This window comes from Equus przewalskii, chromosome 3, assembly GCF_037783145.1.
Source record: "Equus przewalskii isolate Varuska chromosome 3, EquPr2, whole genome shotgun sequence".
Classification (NCBI taxonomy): Eukaryota; Metazoa; Chordata; class Mammalia; order Perissodactyla; family Equidae; genus Equus; species Equus przewalskii.
In genome coordinates, this window is record NC_091833.1 from 113705776 (window position 1) to 113723651 (window position 17876).

At 55.9% G+C, this 17876-nt stretch overlaps 1 protein-coding gene across 7 annotated transcripts in view; it reads left to right on the plus strand.

Annotated features, from left to right (window-relative positions):
- Window positions 1-17876, plus strand: part of EVC (EvC ciliary complex subunit 1) — an 87109-nt gene that overhangs the window by 24566 nt on the left and 44667 nt on the right. For all 7 annotated transcript variants that reach the window (XR_011538337.1, XR_011538334.1, XR_011538335.1 and 4 more), the window contains exons 8-11: window positions 194-352; window positions 4574-4790; window positions 6764-6912; window positions 9168-9266. Coding sequence is in view for 3 of the 7 variants with exons in the window: in XM_070613285.1 (XP_070469386.1) it covers window positions 194-352; window positions 4574-4790; window positions 6764-6912; window positions 9168-9266 (624 nt within the window). In the remaining 4 variants the exon portion in view is untranslated. The remainder of the gene's footprint in view (window positions 1-193; window positions 353-4573; window positions 4791-6763; window positions 6913-9167; window positions 9267-17876) is intronic.

Here is a 17876-nt window from a genome sequence, read left to right on the forward strand (position 1 = left end):
CAAAGGAGCAAGGAGGAACCTCTGCAGAGCGCGATTGTTGCCGAGATAAACTTGCCCCGGATTGTAGACTTGTTTAGACTCTCAGTCTGTGACAGGAATGAATTGTAATTCCCATGCACAAAGCATCCAGCTTTATTGCTTTCTTAAATAAGTTTTCTCCCCCCATCTCTTGCTTCTCATTCTCATTTCACAGATGGAAGCTTTCTGGAAACAGATGGAAAACATCCAGCCCTTTCTTGTGGACCAGTTTAAGTGTTCCAGCTCCAAAGCCCAACAGCTCGTGATGACTCTGACGGAAAGAATGACAGCCGCCGAAGGGCGGCTGCACGAGTCCCAGGATTTGCAGGCTCTGGTAAGGCTGGGGGCAGGGGGTATGGGGGAGATAACGTGAAGATGTTCAAACTAGGGATGTGGAATCCAGGAGATGGAGTCCAACACCTTCCTGTTGTAGATGGGGGCAAAGACCGCAGAGAAAAGCAGTGAATCCGTCCATCTGTCCATCCGTCCATGGCTTCCATGAGTGGAGGTGCTGGCCAGCTCCGTGTCACTGCAGCATAGAGCGCTGGTTCTCAATCCTGGCTGCACCTTGCAATTTTCTGGGGAGACTTAAGAAGTGCTGATACTTGGTCCCTCATGGGTCCCCACCCCAGAGATTCTGCCTTACTCAATTTGGGGTTTTTAGAGCTCCGGGTGACCAGTCATAGTTGACGCCCACTGCTGTGGACAGAGCGTCAGTGTGCTCTCCTCATTGCTCCGTGAATCACCTGGGGAGCTTTCAAAAATGTCCTTTGCTGGGCTCCATGCCCAGAGATCCGATCTGATTGATCCGAGGTGGAGGCCGTGGTGTCGCTGGTTTTAAAACTCCCCAATGATTCTGATGTATAGCTGGAAATGCAAACCGCTGGTATAGACGAATCTGCAAGTCTCACTTTGGATCTCGGCTCAGCCCCTTGAAGCTGTGTGATCTTGAACTGGTTATGTAACCTCTCTGAGCTTCAGTTACTCTGTTTATAAAAGAGTGGTCATAGGAGTTGCTGCAGACGGGGCCCAGGGAAATGCTTGGTGACTCATAATGCCCTAGTCACCATGGGGTTCTCTGTAGCCTTGTCCATGGCGTTTTGTTCTCATCCTGCTGTGTGCAAGGCCCAGGGCGCTACGCACCCATTTCCCCTTCCTCCGAACTTGGGGACCCATGAGTTACATTTCAGACCCGTGCACCCACCCAGGTTACACCTGGTTGGAAACCTCCAGCAGCCACCGTGCCCTCAGCTCAGAGACTCAGCTTCTCGGACCCCCAGAGCAGGCCCTACAGGCCCGGAGCGGGTTCCCGCCACTTCTCCACAAACCAGTCTGCTCCAAAATGTGGTCCTCTCACCAGCAGCATCAGCTTCACCTGAGACCTAGTTAGATACATGCCCCCTCCCGAATCAGGGCCTGCATCTTAACAGATACCCCAGGTGCCCGCAGCTGTCCAAGAACTTCAGGTGCTTTTCTCATCATATGCGCCTCTACTCTGCTTTTCCTCCTGGGCAACTGCTGGAAGACAGACACAGCAGAGATTTTATTCACGAGGAGCAGAGGAGCCGGCTAAGCGACTTGCCTAGGATCCTGGGTCCCTCTTGTCTATTGGCATCACTGAGCCTGGGCCCCAAGCTTCCTGGTTTGCCATCCAAGCCCCTTTGAATTAGATTTTAATTTGATAAGGCTGCTGACATTAATGCTCATCAAAGGAGAAATTTTTTTCCTTTTATTCCTTTTTTTCCTTTTGATTTAATTATTTTCTGTAAGCAGGATATTGATGCAGAAAAAAAAAATGTATCCTTAGCTGACTCTGGCTGCAGTATTAACCAGTAACTTCCAAATAGGGAGAGGGAGAGAATTACCCAGGTTATCAGTGTGCCCTTTCTTTAGCCTTTTGCAGGCTCCAGTAATGCTAGAGGGGAGCATTTAATGAGCGCCTACTGTGTGCCCCATTCTGTTATAGAAGCGGTATTGCAGACTTGAGCTAGAAACCTGAGCTCCTACCACAGTCCTGCCTCTTGTTAGCTGTGTGACCTTGGGCAGGTTACCCAACCTCTCTGGGACTTGGTTTCATCATCTGTAAAATGGGGATCAGAATTGCACCTGCTCTGAGAGCATGAGAGAGTGGACAGTACATCAGGCCGTTAGGACAGAGCCTGGCACTCGGAAAGTGCTCAGTATGTGTTAGTGCTGGACTCCTGCAGGCCACATGTCAGCGGGCAAAGTGGACATAAGCCGATCATGGGACTGATGCGTGGGAAGGGCTATAGTCTATGTACAGAAGAGGACGGGTGAGCTCTGCCTGCATCCTGTGTACCAAAAAAACTCCAGAAGAATTTCAGTTCTCAGGCCGGCGTCTGACCCTCTTGGCCGGGGCAGTTGGACCTGGGACACTCACATGGCATCGCTGAATATCAGAGCTGGAAAAGCCTAGAAAGGGCCCTAGAGGTCCTCAGAATCAGCCTCTTGGGACATTGGAGAAAAAACGGATGCGAAGAGCCATGCAGGGACTTGCTGTGGACGGTGGTGAGAACAGCTCGCATCCGTGACCGCTTGCTGTTTTCTGGCCACTGTTTTAAAGGCTTTACGTCTTTTAACTTACAGAATCCTCACGGCAGCTCTGTAAGGTGGGGGTCAGGTGAGGACGCCGTGCCGAGGTCGTGCAGCTCTAAGCAGGAGTGGAGTTTGAGCCCGTTGCTTTTGAGGGCCTGCCTCACTCCCAGAGCAGCCGTGGCCCCTTGCCTCCCATCTGACGCCCCTCTGCTCGTGCTCACCTCTCTCCACTCCTGTCCTTCCTGGAAGATAAATCCAGAGGCTGTGCTGTCACTCCCGAGCCGGGAGGGCCTCACCATGCTACATCCGAGGTGGCAGCGGGGGGGCAGTGGGCGCCCTTCTCCCCCCACCCCCGCCGCCCTGCCCGGCCCCTCCCGGGCAGAGCCTTCCAGGCCCACACGCGGCCCCAGCGCCTATCCTCCTGCGCCCTCCAGTGGTCATGGGCCCGACTGCTGTCAGGTTTGCTTCACTGAAAGAGAGGAAGCTTCAAGGCCACTGGCCCTCGGGCTAGTTATGTGTCCTTCTGGAACACACCTCAGTGTCCATAATTGGGGGATCATTATCCTTCCTCATTCACACTATCTTAGGACACAGAGCAGTACAGCTCAGCAGACCGTGAGGCCCAGGACTGGGCAGTGGGCGCCTCAGGCTCGGCCCCTGTCTTCAAGGGCTCTCTGTCCAGCCTGGAACTGTCCCTTGGGATTAGCTCCTTGAAGACAAGCACAGGGGCATGGAGCATAGAGGAGAGCTGGTGGGGTTGGGGAAGATCAGGGAAGGCGCCACACAGCCCGTAAGGAGGAGTAGGACCTGGCCAGGCAGGGCGGTGAGAGGAGGAGTTAGAGAGTATTCCAGGTGGGGGGTCCCATGTGTGCAAAGGCCCGGAGAAGCTGAGAGCCAGGCGTGCTAGGCAGCCAGGAGCAGGGAGGTGTGTGGGACAAGGCTGGAGACTAAGCCAGGCCTGGTCCTGCAGGGCCTTGCGCATCAAGCCTAGGAGTTTGGTTTGAGGGCAGTGACTGGCAGGTTTGGGCCAGGGGACAACAGAGCCACGTCTGCAGCTCAGAAAGGCCCCATCCGCCGTGGGAGGGCAGAGCACAGGTGGACAGGTGGGAGGCTGGGAGAGCAGATGGGGAGCTGACCAAGGCAGGACTGCAGGCCTGAGGGCTGAGACGGGGGCTGAGGCCAGCTCAGGCCTCTGCTGTGGCAGGTGGCTGGTGGAGTCGTCCCTGGGTGGGAGAGGCGTCCTTCCTCTGGGATGCAGGGCTGCAGCTTTAACATGACCAGTGTGGACGCAGCAGTGCCCTGCTCTGTCCGTCGTCCTCGCTGTCCTTCAGCAGCGTTCCTTGATGAGCATCTGCTCCCTGAGACGGGAGGATGAGTGATGCAGACACCCAGGATCTGCCTCTGCCTCTGGTCGACGTTTGCTGCATCTTTCCCCACAGTCTGTCCTAAGTAATGATAGCGTGATAGCCTGACGTGGTGGGGCGGGGCCTGTCCTAAAGTCTGACCCTGGCAGTCACTGTTAAAGTCACTCCTACCTTAAAATCTCTTAAATCGCCAGCACGCAGGTCTCGGAGGCTCAAAAGCCGAGAGCTCCTGGAACCCTTCCTGTTTCTCCTTGGTTTCTCTTCCAGGGCTGTGGAGGCCAGAGGCCCGGTTAGACTGGGGAAGGATGACTACAGGAAAGGAGGGTTTTCCTCTTGGATCCTATGCACATGTTGCATTCCTCCCAGAAAAGCAACCCTCTGTGGAGCACTCAGTATACACTAAGCGCTTTACGTACATTGTCCAGTGTCAGCCTCACCACTTTCCCGTGAGGGACGATGTTGTCCCCATCTGAGGAGCAGACACAGGAGGCTCAGAAGGGGAGTGGCTTCGTCCGTGCCCTGCTCACAGGGAGGGGGCGATGCCAGGACGGAGCCCTGTGCTATAACAGAGCCTTGTGGCCGAGCGCTGACCCAGGATGCTCCAGCCTATTGTCCGGCGTTTTTTCTCTTCTTAGGACGCCCTGGAGAGAACAATGGAGCGGGCACACATGGCAAAAACGATTGAGTTCCTGAAGCTGCAAATCCAGGAGGAGACCAAATGCCGATTGGCCGCCATCTCCCATGGCCTGGAGCTGCTGACCGTCGAGGGGAAGCTGTCCGGGCGGCAGAAGGAGGAGCTGCTGACTCAGCAGCACAAGGCCTTCTGGGGGGAGGCGGAGCGCTTCGGCAGGGGTGAGCCGGGAAGGGCCACGGTGCCCTGGGTCCTTCTGGGGTCCCCCGTGCTGCGGGGCAGGGGGCTGGGATCGGGGGCAGCGCTTGCACGTCAGGAGACATGGAGCAGTGCCTGTGTGACTAGCACAGGTGGCTGTCCCAGTTCTGCCCTTGGGGACCCGGTCACTTCTCTGAGCCTCCTTGCCTTTCCATCTGGCAGAGCTAGTAAGGGCTACCTCCGAGGGTTGGGGATGGCCTGCTCCGTTTAGTCATCAGGGATTCAGGCTAGGGAGACCCCAGTGTCCTGTAGCAGAACCACCTAGAACAGGCAGAAGGCAAAGGGGGGTGGAAGTGATGCAGGCCACTCACTTGCAGCCCTGTGTGAGTCACGGCCCTGCTCAGCTGCAGCGTGGCCTTGGATGGGCAGAGGGAACCCGACGTGGCAGTTTCTCACACATTCTCCTGCTTCTGGGGCCCACCCTGGGAGATGGGCAAGTCAGGGCTCAAGACACCAAGGGCATCTGATTCTTAGTCCGGGTCATACCGTTAGTGGGACCCGCAAGAAGGAACCCAGGTCTTGTCCCTGCGGCGTGGGTTCCACCACCACCATCCGCTCCCACCCCACGGGAGAGCTCATCAGTGTGCTCCAGAGCTGCGTGTGCGCCTGGGGCCTGCGTGGAAGCAGAGCTGGGGCCTCGCTGGGTCTCAGTCAGGACGTCTGAAGGGCATGGAATTGGTGTGCCTAACAAGTTCCCTGGCAGGTTCTGACGCCCAGACAGGTCTGGACACTGTAGGACCAGGACTCTGCAGGTGTCCCTAGCCGCCATGACAAGATAGCACAGACCGGGGGCTTAGACAACAGACAGTTATTTTTCACAGTTCTGGCGGCTTCGTGTCCAAGACCACGGTGGCAGCCGACTGGGTTCCTGGTGAGGGCCCCCTTCCTGGCTCGCCGATAGCCGCCTTCTCACCGAGTCCTCACAGGGCAGATAGCCAGCCTTCTGGCATCTCTTCCTCTTCTTATCAGGCAGCAGCCCTATGGGATTAGGGCCCCACCCTTATGACCTCATTTAACCTTAATGACCTCCTGCTAGGCCCCATCTCCAAAGGCAGTTGCATGGGGTCAGCGCTTCAGTGTATGAATCTGGGGAGATGCAATTCAGTCCACAGCACCAGGTTTCCACTGAGGCCAATACCCTGGTCCTCCACAGACACTCACCCTCTGCCGTGTCTGCCCCACTGCCCTTTGGAGATGGGGTCAGTGGGCAGGCCCTCAGTACTGGGACCTCAGGACTCCAACCATGCCCTTCCACTCAGCGTCACGGCGTCTGTGGCCACGTGGAAGGCTGCTGTTGGCTGGACCTCTGGACACATAGAATCTGAGCCTCTGGCCTTGGGGGTCATCGCCCACAGTGGCCTGGGCTTTACCTGCCGCAAGAGGCCCCAACAGCAGAGAGTGGCAGCCCTTCTGCCCCCAGCTCACCATCCCCAGCACAGGGGCCCTTGCCCTTGGGCCCTTCCTCCTTCCTGCAGCTCGGGGCCCCTCCTCCTGGCCTGCTGATGTGAGAACTCGTCCTCGAGGTTTCCTCGTCTCCACACCGTCTCCCAGCAGACTCGGGCTCTTCTGTCCTCGTGTCCCGCCCGGCCGTCCCTGCGCCACCTGCACCTCCCTCACACCCTGTTCCCCAGGAAAGCGCTGCTTGTGTTTCTCCTGGTCAGGCTGGCAAGCACTCTGCACAGCAGCTAAATAAAACCACTTGTGGTGTCCTGAGCCCAGGGCCTGAGGGGGTCCCTCCGAGTAACGGGGGCCTTGGGCTTTGAGGGGCCAGAGGCCCTTAACGCTGGCCTTTTAGAAGCACATATGCCTGAATGATGAAACTAAAGAAACTGGAATTTGCCGGAGTTTCTAACCCTCTTGGTGCTGGTGGAAGAAGCCAGGGAAGGTTTAGGCAGGAGCGTAACCTGCGGTGTCCTGCGGCTTCTGTCAATCTCAGAGTTTGTCCGGCGAGGCAAAGACCTGGTCAAGGCATCGCTGGATCACCAGGCAGAGGGGTCGGCAAAGCTCGCACTGGCCCAAGAGGAGGAACGGAGGAGCTTCCTGGCCGAGGCACAGCCGACCGCCGACCCGGAGGAGTTCCTCCAGGTGACCCTGCTCCCGGCTCCCCGCACATCAGTGGGCACAGCCGTCCGGGAGGTTGGGTGGGATGTGGCTCTGCCCCCGTTAGCCAGAGGCTTTGACGCTGTCAGACACGAGGTCAGCTCCCTGCCTTCCAGGTCAGCCCAGTGACCTTACTCCAGTCCCTTCAGCCCTGGGTCTCTAGCTTCCTTGTCTGTAAGGCAGTGAAGAGAGCAGCACCACCGTCCCTGGGCTGCTGGAAAGATGAGTGGGAGAGTCTGTGGGGAGCTTTGCACAGGACCGCAGGGGCTCTACAGATGGCAGCCAGTGTGCAACGGCACCAAGGGGGTGTGGTGTGGACCAGAGGGGACAGGCGTCCCAGGGTGTAAGGCAGGCTCACACACACAAACATGGGGCCCCTCGCTGGGTCGAGTGGCAAGTCCCGGGGAAGGGAGGACCCTGTAGGTGGGCTGAGTGGGCAGGATCAGGGAGGTGGCCAAGCTAGAAAAAGCCCTTGCTTGACTGGGAAGGGGACAAGGAGACCCACAAGAGGACAGGAAGCAGGATGTCACCCTCCCTGACGGAGAAAAAGTGAGCTGGTGCGCAGGCTGGAACGCCCAGGGCCTGTGGCTCTCAGGGAGAACAGGACTCTGCCTTTGTCCTTGGTGTTTCCTGGCTAATGGGCAGCGGGACTGGGCAGGGCTGCTTGTCCGTGGCCATCGTGCATGGGGGTGAAGCACTTGGGCCCTGGGGCCAGCCGGACCTGGGTTTGAATGCTGACTCTGCTGCTAACTAGCTGAGTGACCTTGGGCGCGTTGCTAACCGCCACCCCCCCCCCCCCCCAGCTTCCTCATCTGCACAATGGGAATAATAGCACCTGCCTCACGGGGTTGTTGGGACTCACGAAACCGAGTAAGCGGCAGCCACAGCCTGACTGTTTCCGTGGGTCCTTCTGCCCTGTGTTAGCATCTGGTGCAGCTCGGCTCGGCTCTGCTGAGGGGATAGAGGGACAGTATCTGGGTCCAGGCCCAGCCTAGAGCACAGGCAGGGGGCCTTCCCTTGGGGGCCAGTGTGGTGGCAGCAGCAGCACCCCAGTGAGAAGCCAGGGAAGGGGACCCCTGAAAACAGAGGAGAGGCATTTAGGTCCCTGGCCCAGCTGACCCTCCCCACTCAGGGAGCCTCCTTCCTGGGTCCGTGCAGGGGCTTCTGGGGTGCATCTTAAAGGGAGGGGACTGTTTCTGTCTTTGAGAAGATCCGTGTGAAATCAGAGGAAGATGGGATTATCCAGCTCTTTGTCACTCGGAGAGTTCTGGGCCCTTCTCCCTGACATCTCCTCGCTCAGTGCGAGTGCTGTGTGTGGAGAAGGTGACCTGGTCGGTTCTGTGTCCAGGGACCTCCGCACAGGCCAGGCATGTGCTGGTGTTCAGGAGACATGGCATGAAGGAAGGAAGGGCTGAACACATGCATGCGTGAATGAATGAATGAACAAATAGATGAGTGAATGAATGAGTGAACAAATAGAAGAACACAGACTTCCACACCACATGCAGCCCTGCCTTCTTCCCTCTCAGCTCACCTCCCGCCCCAGGCCCCCCGCCAAGGCCAGCGGATTCCTACTGCCCTGTCACTCCTGCTGCTCTCCTTGAGCCCGGGCTGTGCGGGCTTTCCGTCTTCCCCCCAGGGAACCCCTGCTTGTCATTGAAGCTCAGCTTATATGGGGAGTTTTCCCCTGCACCGCTCCCTAAGTGGAGTCCGTCCCTGTGTGGTTGGACCCCGCTGTGACTGTGTCTGCGGCATCTGATGCACACCTGTGTCTCCCCACCACTCAGCTGGGCTCCTCAGGACAGGGCCAGCCACGTGGTCAGCAGGGCCAGGCTGCTCACTGACCACTCTGATCTCTTATCTCCTGTGTGCCTCAGCCCTGCTGTGTGTGTCTCCCCGGCCTGGGTGTTGGTCCCCAGCAGCTGAAAGCAGAGAATGATGTCTGGGTGGCTTGTGTCCAGGAGAAAGCAGTGACAAGGTGACCTGGTGGCACCTCCTTGTACTGGGTTGGACAAAAGCACAGACTGGTTTTCCTGGAGATCAGGAAAACAGGACCCTGGCCTCGGCTGCTATTTGCAAGCCACAAAAGCCATGTGACATCCCCGTGCCCCACTTTCCTGTGTATAATCAGGGGTGAGCATCCTCTGAATCTGAGAGGCAGGGGTCAGTTGGGGAGGTTTTTATGCAAAAGAAAAAAATCTGCATTTTTCTGCTGGATTCAGCTCCTGTTTTGCTCACAGGCTTTCCACACCCTCCTAGAGAGGCAGAGGCTGACGCAGAGTGACCTGGAGGAAGAGGAGAATGTCAGAGCCACTGATGCCATGGCTGCGCTCTGTCAGGTATGTGGTCTCAAGGGGGGAATGGCAAACAACTCTCAGGATCTGTGTGCATGTGAGAACCTCACATCCTCCTGGGCCGGGGACCCCAAAGAGCCAGGTTCGGGTCCAACCCTGGCACTCTTTGGCTGGGTGACCCAGGCAAGCCATGTGCCCTTAAGGGTCCCTGGCAGTGTCGGATGCCAGGGTCAATCTGAGGCACCTTCCATTTCTGAGGTGCTTGGGACTCTCACCTCCAAGTGTTTCTAGAGGCAAAGGTTGTTGGAAGTCAGTCCACCCAGAATGGAAAGTAGCCTGGCGTTTACAGATGTCATCGGTGTAGAGCAGCGACGAGGCAGGAGTGATGGACTTGAAGCGGGAGCCCTGGGTTCGAGCACCGGCACCGCCTCTGTCTCCCTAGGCAACTTATGGCACTCTGGAAGGGGGTGAAGCCTGGAGGGCTGGCTTTCAGGGAACAGGAGGGAGCATCTGAGCCCCTACAGTGACGGGGCTCTGGGTCTGATGATGGCCCGGACAGACGGAGCCCTCAGGCAGCACCCAGAGCTGTTGGAAAGGCAGAAAGGCAGACATCTGGTTATGAAGGAATGTGACGAGTGCCACCAGGGGGGCACTTGGTGGTGGCACCAGTGGAGAGCATCTCCTCTGCACATAGATGCCTCGGTCTGCATGCTGGCTCTTCCTGCCCACCCTCCCCCCCGTCGCCTCCAGAACTTACTGGGCCTCTCTGGTTGTCGGTGTCCCCATCTGTGCAGTGGGAACAGTGGTGCCCTCTTTCATGCTGTTGTGAGCACTGAGTGCACATGAGGCCCTTAGACAGCACCTGGCACCACGACATCCCAGTCCGCGTTGGCTCCCGTTGTAACATCCCTGCTTACGGGTGCAGAGAGGAGGGACGAGGGGTGCCCAGGGGTGAATGTTGGGTCAGGGATGGCTGTCTGCAGGATGTGCTGCCTGGCCAAGCTTTGAAGGAGGAGACGGGCCCCGTGGACAGGGAGTCGGGGGACATCCCAGGCAGAGAGAAACACGTGCAAAGGCAGGAAGGGCCGATCCTCCTCCTGATGCAGCTGTCCTGGGTGAGTAGTGTCTGCATTGGTCAGCCCAGGCTGCGTGACAAAGTGCCCCAGGCTCGGGGCTTAGACAGCGGGATGTTACTGTCTCACAGGCCTGGAGGCTGGAGGTCCGAGATCAAGGTGTCGGCAGGAGTGGGTTCCGGTGAAGCCCCTCTTCCTGGCTTGCAGACGGCGGCTTTCTCACTGCAACCTCACGTGGCCTCTCTTCTTTGTGCACGCAGAGAGAGGGAGCGAGAGAGCGAGAGAGCGAGAGGGAGACTGAGCACACGTGAGCAAGAGCCGTGGTGCCTCTTCCTCTTCTTAGAAGCTCACCAGTCCTGTGGGGTTACGACCTCACCCTGTGACCTCACTTACCCTTGATTATCTCCTTAAAGGCTCTGTCTCCAAATACCGTCACACTAGGGATTAGGACCAGCGTGTGAACTTGGGGCAGGCACAATTCAGTGCATAACAGTGTTCCCCACAATTTCACGTCCACCTGGAACCTCCGAATGGGACCTTATTTGGAAGTATGTCTTGCAGATGTAATTAGCTGAGATGAGGTCATACTGGGTTAGGTGGGCCCTGAATCTAGTGACTGGTGTCCTTATGTGAAGGCCACGTGAAGACACCCACAGGGAAGGAGGCCATGAGACAGTGGAGGCTGAGGTTGGAGTGACACAGCCATAAACCAAGGAACACCTGGGGCCACGAGGAGCTGGAGGAGGCGGAGCCCCAGAGCCCTCAGGGGGAGTGTGGCTGAGCCCTGGATTCTGACTTCTGGCCTGCACGACTTTGAGAGAATAAGCCCCCAGTTTGTGGTGCTCGGTTATGCAGCCCCAGAACACCAACATGGGAGGCAGGCTTTGTTCAGGCCAGGCGCTGTCTTAAGCACTTTCTGAGTATTCGATCATTTCATCCTCACGAGAATCCTTGAGGCAGAAACTGCATTTTCCTTCCTTCACAGATGAGAAGCTAGGAAGGGTTTTCTTGAGAAATGTGCAGGGTGGGATTGAACTTGTCAAAGCTCGGGACCCCACAGGGAGGAAATGAATACCCTCGTGCCCTGAGGAGTCAGGACTCAATCCCTGGGCCGGGAGTTAGGAAGCCAGTTCCAGCCCCACTCTGGGTGCTGACATGCTGTGTGACCTCAAGTTGGTTACATAATCTCTCTGTGCTGCCCAACCATCCTGCTCAAGTTCTGCAGCCAACAAGCGGTGAAGACAGGATTTAAAATAAATCTTTCTAACCTCATTGCTGGTGCTCTCACCATGGACCATGCCGCTCGACGTGGGCTGGGTGGGACAGCAGTGAAGACAGCTCTGGGGCCAGACAGGCGGGGTGCCAATCCCAGCCACGCCCTGTTCCAGTTGTGTTTCCATCAGGCTGACACTCCTCCCTTGAGCTGGGATTGAAATCTAAGATCTTGTTCAATTAAGCCCCACTTTCATCCTCCAAAACCAAAGCTAGAACACGTGTCAATTATGGCTGCAGGAGTGGACGAGCCATAGCCATATGTGTGTAAGAACCTGGCCAGTCTCAGCGGGGGCGGGAAATGCATCAGTTTCCATAAGGTTTGTGGATGGGCTGCAGTGACACAGCCTCGCCCCTCCAGCAGTGTCCTCAGGATGTTATGCAGTTCGTTTTACCGTGCCTGCGGCTGGTTGCTGGGCCCTTTAACGGTTGGACCAAGAGAGTGAAGACACCCTTTCTTCTAACGTCGGGAGAGGCCGTCAGGAGTGGGTGAGGCGCGCTGCCTGCTGGGGTCTCCATCTTGGGAGGAGGTGCCTGGAAATGTTTGTTAGACGGTGTCGGGGCAAGAGGAGGCTGTGCGCGTGATTCCGTCGTCCGCAAGGTGTCTTGGAAGGAAGGAGCCGGAGGCCTGTGCCAGCCTGTCTCCCAGAATCATTCAGAGATGTTTCCTTAGATTCGTGTCAAACCCTCGGGTTCCAGATAACTTTGGTTCATTTTACCTTCCTTGATTGTGGAAATCATTGCCTTTGATTATTGGAAGCTGCTTTGACCTGATGTTTCTAGAAGGAGAGGTTGCAACCCTCTGGCACAGCAGAAGAAAGCTGGTTGGGATGTTGGTGGTGGCATCCCGGCTGGGTGACCTCAGGCAAGAGCCTGGACTTCTCTGAGCTCCTCTCCTTGTCCATGAAATGGAGACAGAGCCCTGTTGACCATCAAGGCAGTGCCGCGTGCAGGGCAGTGTGGCCGGGCCTGGGCCCAGCACGTGGTAGGCGCTTGGTGACTGCCTCCCCGCCTGCCCCACCCATGGGCATGCTGAGCAGGTGGCCTTGAGCCGGGGCTGAGGGTCTGGCTCTGGATCCTGGGCCCAGGGGGCATCTGGCTTCCTCACTGACCAGCTGCACGCTTGGGAGGGTCAGTTCGTTCATTCTTTCGTTCAACAAATGTTACTGAGCTTCATGCAACCATAGTCTCAGCACGGGGGCCTCGGCAGCAAACAAACAGATGAAGGGCTTGTTTCTGTGAAGCTCGAGAGGCGGCAGCGTGCTTGTGTTCCAGCAGCATAAGGAGGCCGGTGTGGCAGCAGTGAGGGAGCAGGATATGGGCCAGGCTCAGAGAGGCTTCTCTTGCAAGGCCTCACGGACCGTCTGGCAATGTTGCATTGACTTCACAGTGAGACGGGAAGTCACTGGCGCGCTTGGAGGGGAAGTGACTTGCTGTAAGTTTTCCAAGGATCCTTCTGGTTTCTGTGCAGAGAATGGACTGTAGGGGGCAAGGCTGGAAGGAAGCAGGGAGACCTGGGGGAGGCATTGCCGTGGTCCAGGCCAGAGAGGGTGGGGGTCTGGGCTGGGATGGTGCCAATGGTTGTGGTGAGAAAGCGTGGGATTTGGGTCTATTTTGATGGAGAACATCTCAGTCTTCTCTGTAAAAGTGGGGGTAATAAGCTTTCTTCATGTGGCTATTATTGTGGTTGAATAAGTTCGCACGTCCAAAGCATATAGAAGTACGTCAGGCACACAGTGAGCACTCAGAGTATGTCACCCTGGTCATCGTTACCATCTCTCACTGTCTGAGAGGGTTTATACACAGAACGTGCTCAGGAGATAACTCGCCTTGCAGTCTGGCTGGCTCTTTCCCAGACCTCACTGCACCGAGGCATGATTTCCTGCTTTCTCTGGGCGTGACACTGATCATGATATTGTAGGCACCGCGGCTGTGAGATAAATTTGATGACCACCTAAGGGTTCTCAGGCCATGGAGAAAACTGCATTTTTCTAAATTTCTGCCGTCTCTTGGCCTTTAAACGAACAGTAAATCCTCAGTTTGATGGATGCAGATGCCACTAAATTACACGTCTTGGCTCCTCATGAAGAGATTCATGAAGCGAGCCCAGAGTCATCATGATGGGGACAGGCTCCGAGCAGGGTTTGCCACCATCCTAGTCCAGGTGTCGCGCCGACTGGCTTGCTTATTAGGATTTCATCTCTGACTGTCCGAGCCGTGCTGCCCCTCTTGAAAGGCTCCCGGGAGAGTTTGGTGAAATACAGCCTGCCAAGCTTGAGCCTCGCGGCTTCAGGGTCTCACAGGAAGTTACGGCTGAGGAAAAGAAGGAGAAAAAAATGAACCTCTGTCCTCGAAGGACACAGAAATAATAATAATAGGCACTGGGGCCGGCCCGGTGGCACAGCAGTTAAGTTTGCATGTTCCACTTCAGAGGCCCAGGCTTCGCCAGTTTGGATCTCAGGCGTGGACCTACACACCACTTATTGAGCCATGCTGTGGCAGGCGTCCCACATATAAAGTAGAGGAAGATGGACATGGATGTTAGCTCAGGGCCAATCTTCCTCAGCAAAAAAAGAGGAGGATTGGCAGCAGATGTTAGCTCAGGGCTAATCTTCCTCAAAATAATAATAATAATAATAGGCACTTATGAAGTGTTTGGGAGTAGTCCCCAAGACCCACTCACTTCTGGTACCAGCCGTAAGTTCAGGTCCCCAGGACCACCCTCAGTTTCTTTAATTCTCCAGAAGGACTCACACTGAAGGCTGTGGCACTCATGGCTATGGTTTATTACAGCGAAGGGTTCAGATTAAGGCCCCAAGGGAAGAGGCACATGGCGCAGAGTCTAGAGTCCAAACACAAAGCTTCCAGTCGTCCTCTCCCGGTGGATTCGTGGACGGCGAGGACTTCTGGTCACAGTGTGAAATTACACACCGAGTCTTGCCAACCAGAGAAGCTCCCCTGAGCCCTGGTGTCCACAGTTTTATCGGGGCTCAGTCATGTAGACGTGGTTGAGACCAGCGTGGCTGACCTTAACCCCCGGGCTCTCTGGAGGTGGAGTTGATGCCACGCGGCCCGAGGCCCATTCATTCTCGTTGACTGTCCCACATGGCCCAAGGCTCCTGGTAAACAAAGACCCTTTTATCAGGCAGGACATTCCAAGAGCGTGAAGGTCACTTCCCCAGAACCAAGGGCAAAGGCCAGGCCTCTCTCTCAGCCAGGCCCTTCTTTACTGCACAGCCCTGAAAGGTTAAGTGTTTAGGTCAAGGTCACGCCACTGTGGCACCCAGGATTCTGGCCTAGGGCTCCTGACATTCTAGTAGGGAGTAGGGCTTTGGTGAATAAGAGAGGGGAGGAGGAGCGCGCGCTCCTGTCGGGTTGTGGCTGTGTTCCGCAGGAGCCGGCCCAGGGGATGACGCATCATAGGCCGTCAGTCAAGATCGATGGAGAAATGGATGAGTGATTCAGTGATTCAGTGAATGTATCAATTAATCAGATGGAATATCAGTGTTTTGAAGATGGTGTGTTAGTGTCCTGTGGCTGCTGTAGCAAATTACCACACACTTAGTGGCTTAAACAACACAAGGTTGTTACCTTACAGCTCTGGAGTCAGAGGGCCAGAAAGGGCGTCCCTGGCTACAATCAAGGTGCCTGCAGGGCCGCGTTCCTTCTGGAGTCCTGGGGGAGAGTCGGTTTCCGTGACTTCTCCAGCCTCCAGAGGCGCCACGTTCCCCGGCTCGTGTCCCTTCCTCCATCTTCACAGTCAGTAGTTGCCCCGCTCCTGCCTCTGCCTCCGTCGTCCGTGTCCCCTTGCTCTGACCTCCTGCCTCCCTCTCTCCTTTATGAGGACCCTGTGGTTACACGGGGCTCATCCAGAGAGCCCAGGATCACCTCCCGCTCAGAAGCCTCAGCTTCCTCGCATCTCTGAGATCTCTTTGACCATGTGAGGTGGCATCTTCAGAGGTCCCAGGGGTTAGGATGTGGACTTCTCCGGAAGCCGTTACTTAGCCTGCCGCAGATGGGAAACAGTAAGTTTCCAAAGAGTGGAAGAAATTAGTTTGTGGAGAAATACCAAAACAATGATTTTCTGAGCAGTAATCTATTTGAAGTAGATCTTGAAAAGGAAATAATAGAAGTGTAGACACCATGTGGCTGCATGTCTCTGGAAAGCAGATTTCCATGGGTGCTGTCAAGGGTGAGTCAGTTCCCCTGGTCCTTTATCAAGGTTAAAGGGTGAGAAAGCATCACTCAGGATGCAGAGCCTGAGAAAATAGATGGGCACACTCGTGTCTTCCTTCTCATAAGGGAGCTAAGGGAACATGGCTTTTTGTTTTGACGTAACAAAGTTCCTGGAATAATTAACTTATATTTTCTTTATTTGCAGAAGTAAAACTTGCAGTGCCCTCATGGTACCACATGCTAGCTCGTTACACTCCTCCCTCGTGTTAGTAATTTTCCCAACCAGCTCGCCTCCCTGCAAAGAGGTACAAAGGAGAGAAGAATCACTCAGGAATCAGACCAGGTTCTGGGCCCTTTGCAGCTGTGTACCAGCTGTGTGGCCTGGTCCATATCACTTAACCTCTCTGATCTAGGGATTCTTAGCTGCCTTCTTAGTAGGTTAACCATATGAAAGAACCCACTTAACACCCAAAAATGCTACCCGTAGCTCTCAAGATGAAGTCCAACATCCTTAACCTGGCCCACAATGACCATGCAGCCTGGTCCATGAAGCTCCCACATGTCCTGACCCACAAGACCCATCTGACTTGTCTGAAAGGTCCACCCAGTCAGGCCCATGAAATCAACCCAACCTCCCCCATGAGACACGCCCCCCCCCCCCCCCCAGCCTAGCCCACAAGGCCCACAGGACCTGGTTCCTTACCACCTGTCTGGAGCCATGTCCCTTTCCCTCTGCCTTCTGGATAACCACAGCCATGCCTCAGTTCCCCACATGTGCCCTGCTCTCTTCCACCACAGTTCCTTTGCATTTGCTCTTCTGCTGCCTGGAACACTGGTCCCTCCATTCCCTCAGATTTGCTCGCTCTCCTTCTTATCCCAGCTTACATGTCACTTCTTCAGGGAGCCCTTCTCTACCTCGTCTCCAGACCAATCAGATGCCCTGCTGTGCCCCTGGGGCCTTCCCCCCCCCACCATCACACTTGTCATGGCATACTGTGAAGGCCTGTGCAATACCCCTCTCCCCTGCTGGGCTGTGCACTCCCTGAGGCCAGGGCCCATGTCCACCTCATCCACTGCAGTATCCCTGGTGCAGAGGCCTGCCCACAGCAGGTGCCGAAGAGGCATTTGCAGAATGAACCTATGGATGCGGTGAGGATGAAACACACTCACACCAGAGCTTTCGCCTTTAGGACCCCCTCTGTCTAGTGTTGTGCCCCAAATGGTGGCCACAGTAATGCTGTGCCACAAGACACCTCAAAGCCCAATGGCTGAAATGACAGGGTTATTCTCCTGGTCTGGGCATCGGCCCGTGGACGGCTGATCTCGGCTGGGCTTGGTTAACACACCTTGGTCATGCGCCGCCTGTCTCTCATTTCCTCCTGAGACCAGTGGGCTAGCCTGGGAATGTCCTTCCCATAGCAGTGGCAGAGGTCTAGCTCCATACCAGCACACTTCACTTCCACCTCATTCCATTGGCCAACACAAGTCACAGGACTGAGCCCAAAGTGAAGGGGCAGGGAGGTACTCCCCACCCCCTGGAGGAAGGCATTGCAAAGTTACGTGCATACGGGGAGAAAGGATTGGAGCCACCGTGTCGATCTGCACACGCCTCCTGTGTCCTGTCTTCACGGCAGAGGTGTCATTTTCCTCCTCTGCTGGGTGAAGGCCCTGAGAGTAAGTGAGTTGCTCTGTGGTCACGCTGCTGGTGGATGGCCCAGTGCTCCAAGGACCCAGACTCCTGACTCTTGGTCCAACCTACTTTCTGTTTTTTAGAGACCAGACCTCACATGTGCTCTCCAGATCATTCTGTCACAGGATCCTGTGCACAGCTTACTCTAAAGTAGTTAAATGTGTGTCTTTGAAACGATCAGGGTGTGGTCCTTATGGGGAAACATTTCTGGTTCCTGTGATGAACAAAAAAATGCAAAGGGAGCCAGGCTGTATCCAGGGGATCCTGCAAGGACCCATTTTATCGACTCAGTCACTACCCACTTTCATTAGTGCATCTTCGGACCTAGTCACGTCCTTGCCTTGTTTGAGCCCCTTGGCTGATCCACACTGCTGGGCCTCAACTCCTCATGGGTCATTTGAGCTCCCCCACACTGTGTGGGGCTGACCCCCTGCTAGTCCTCTG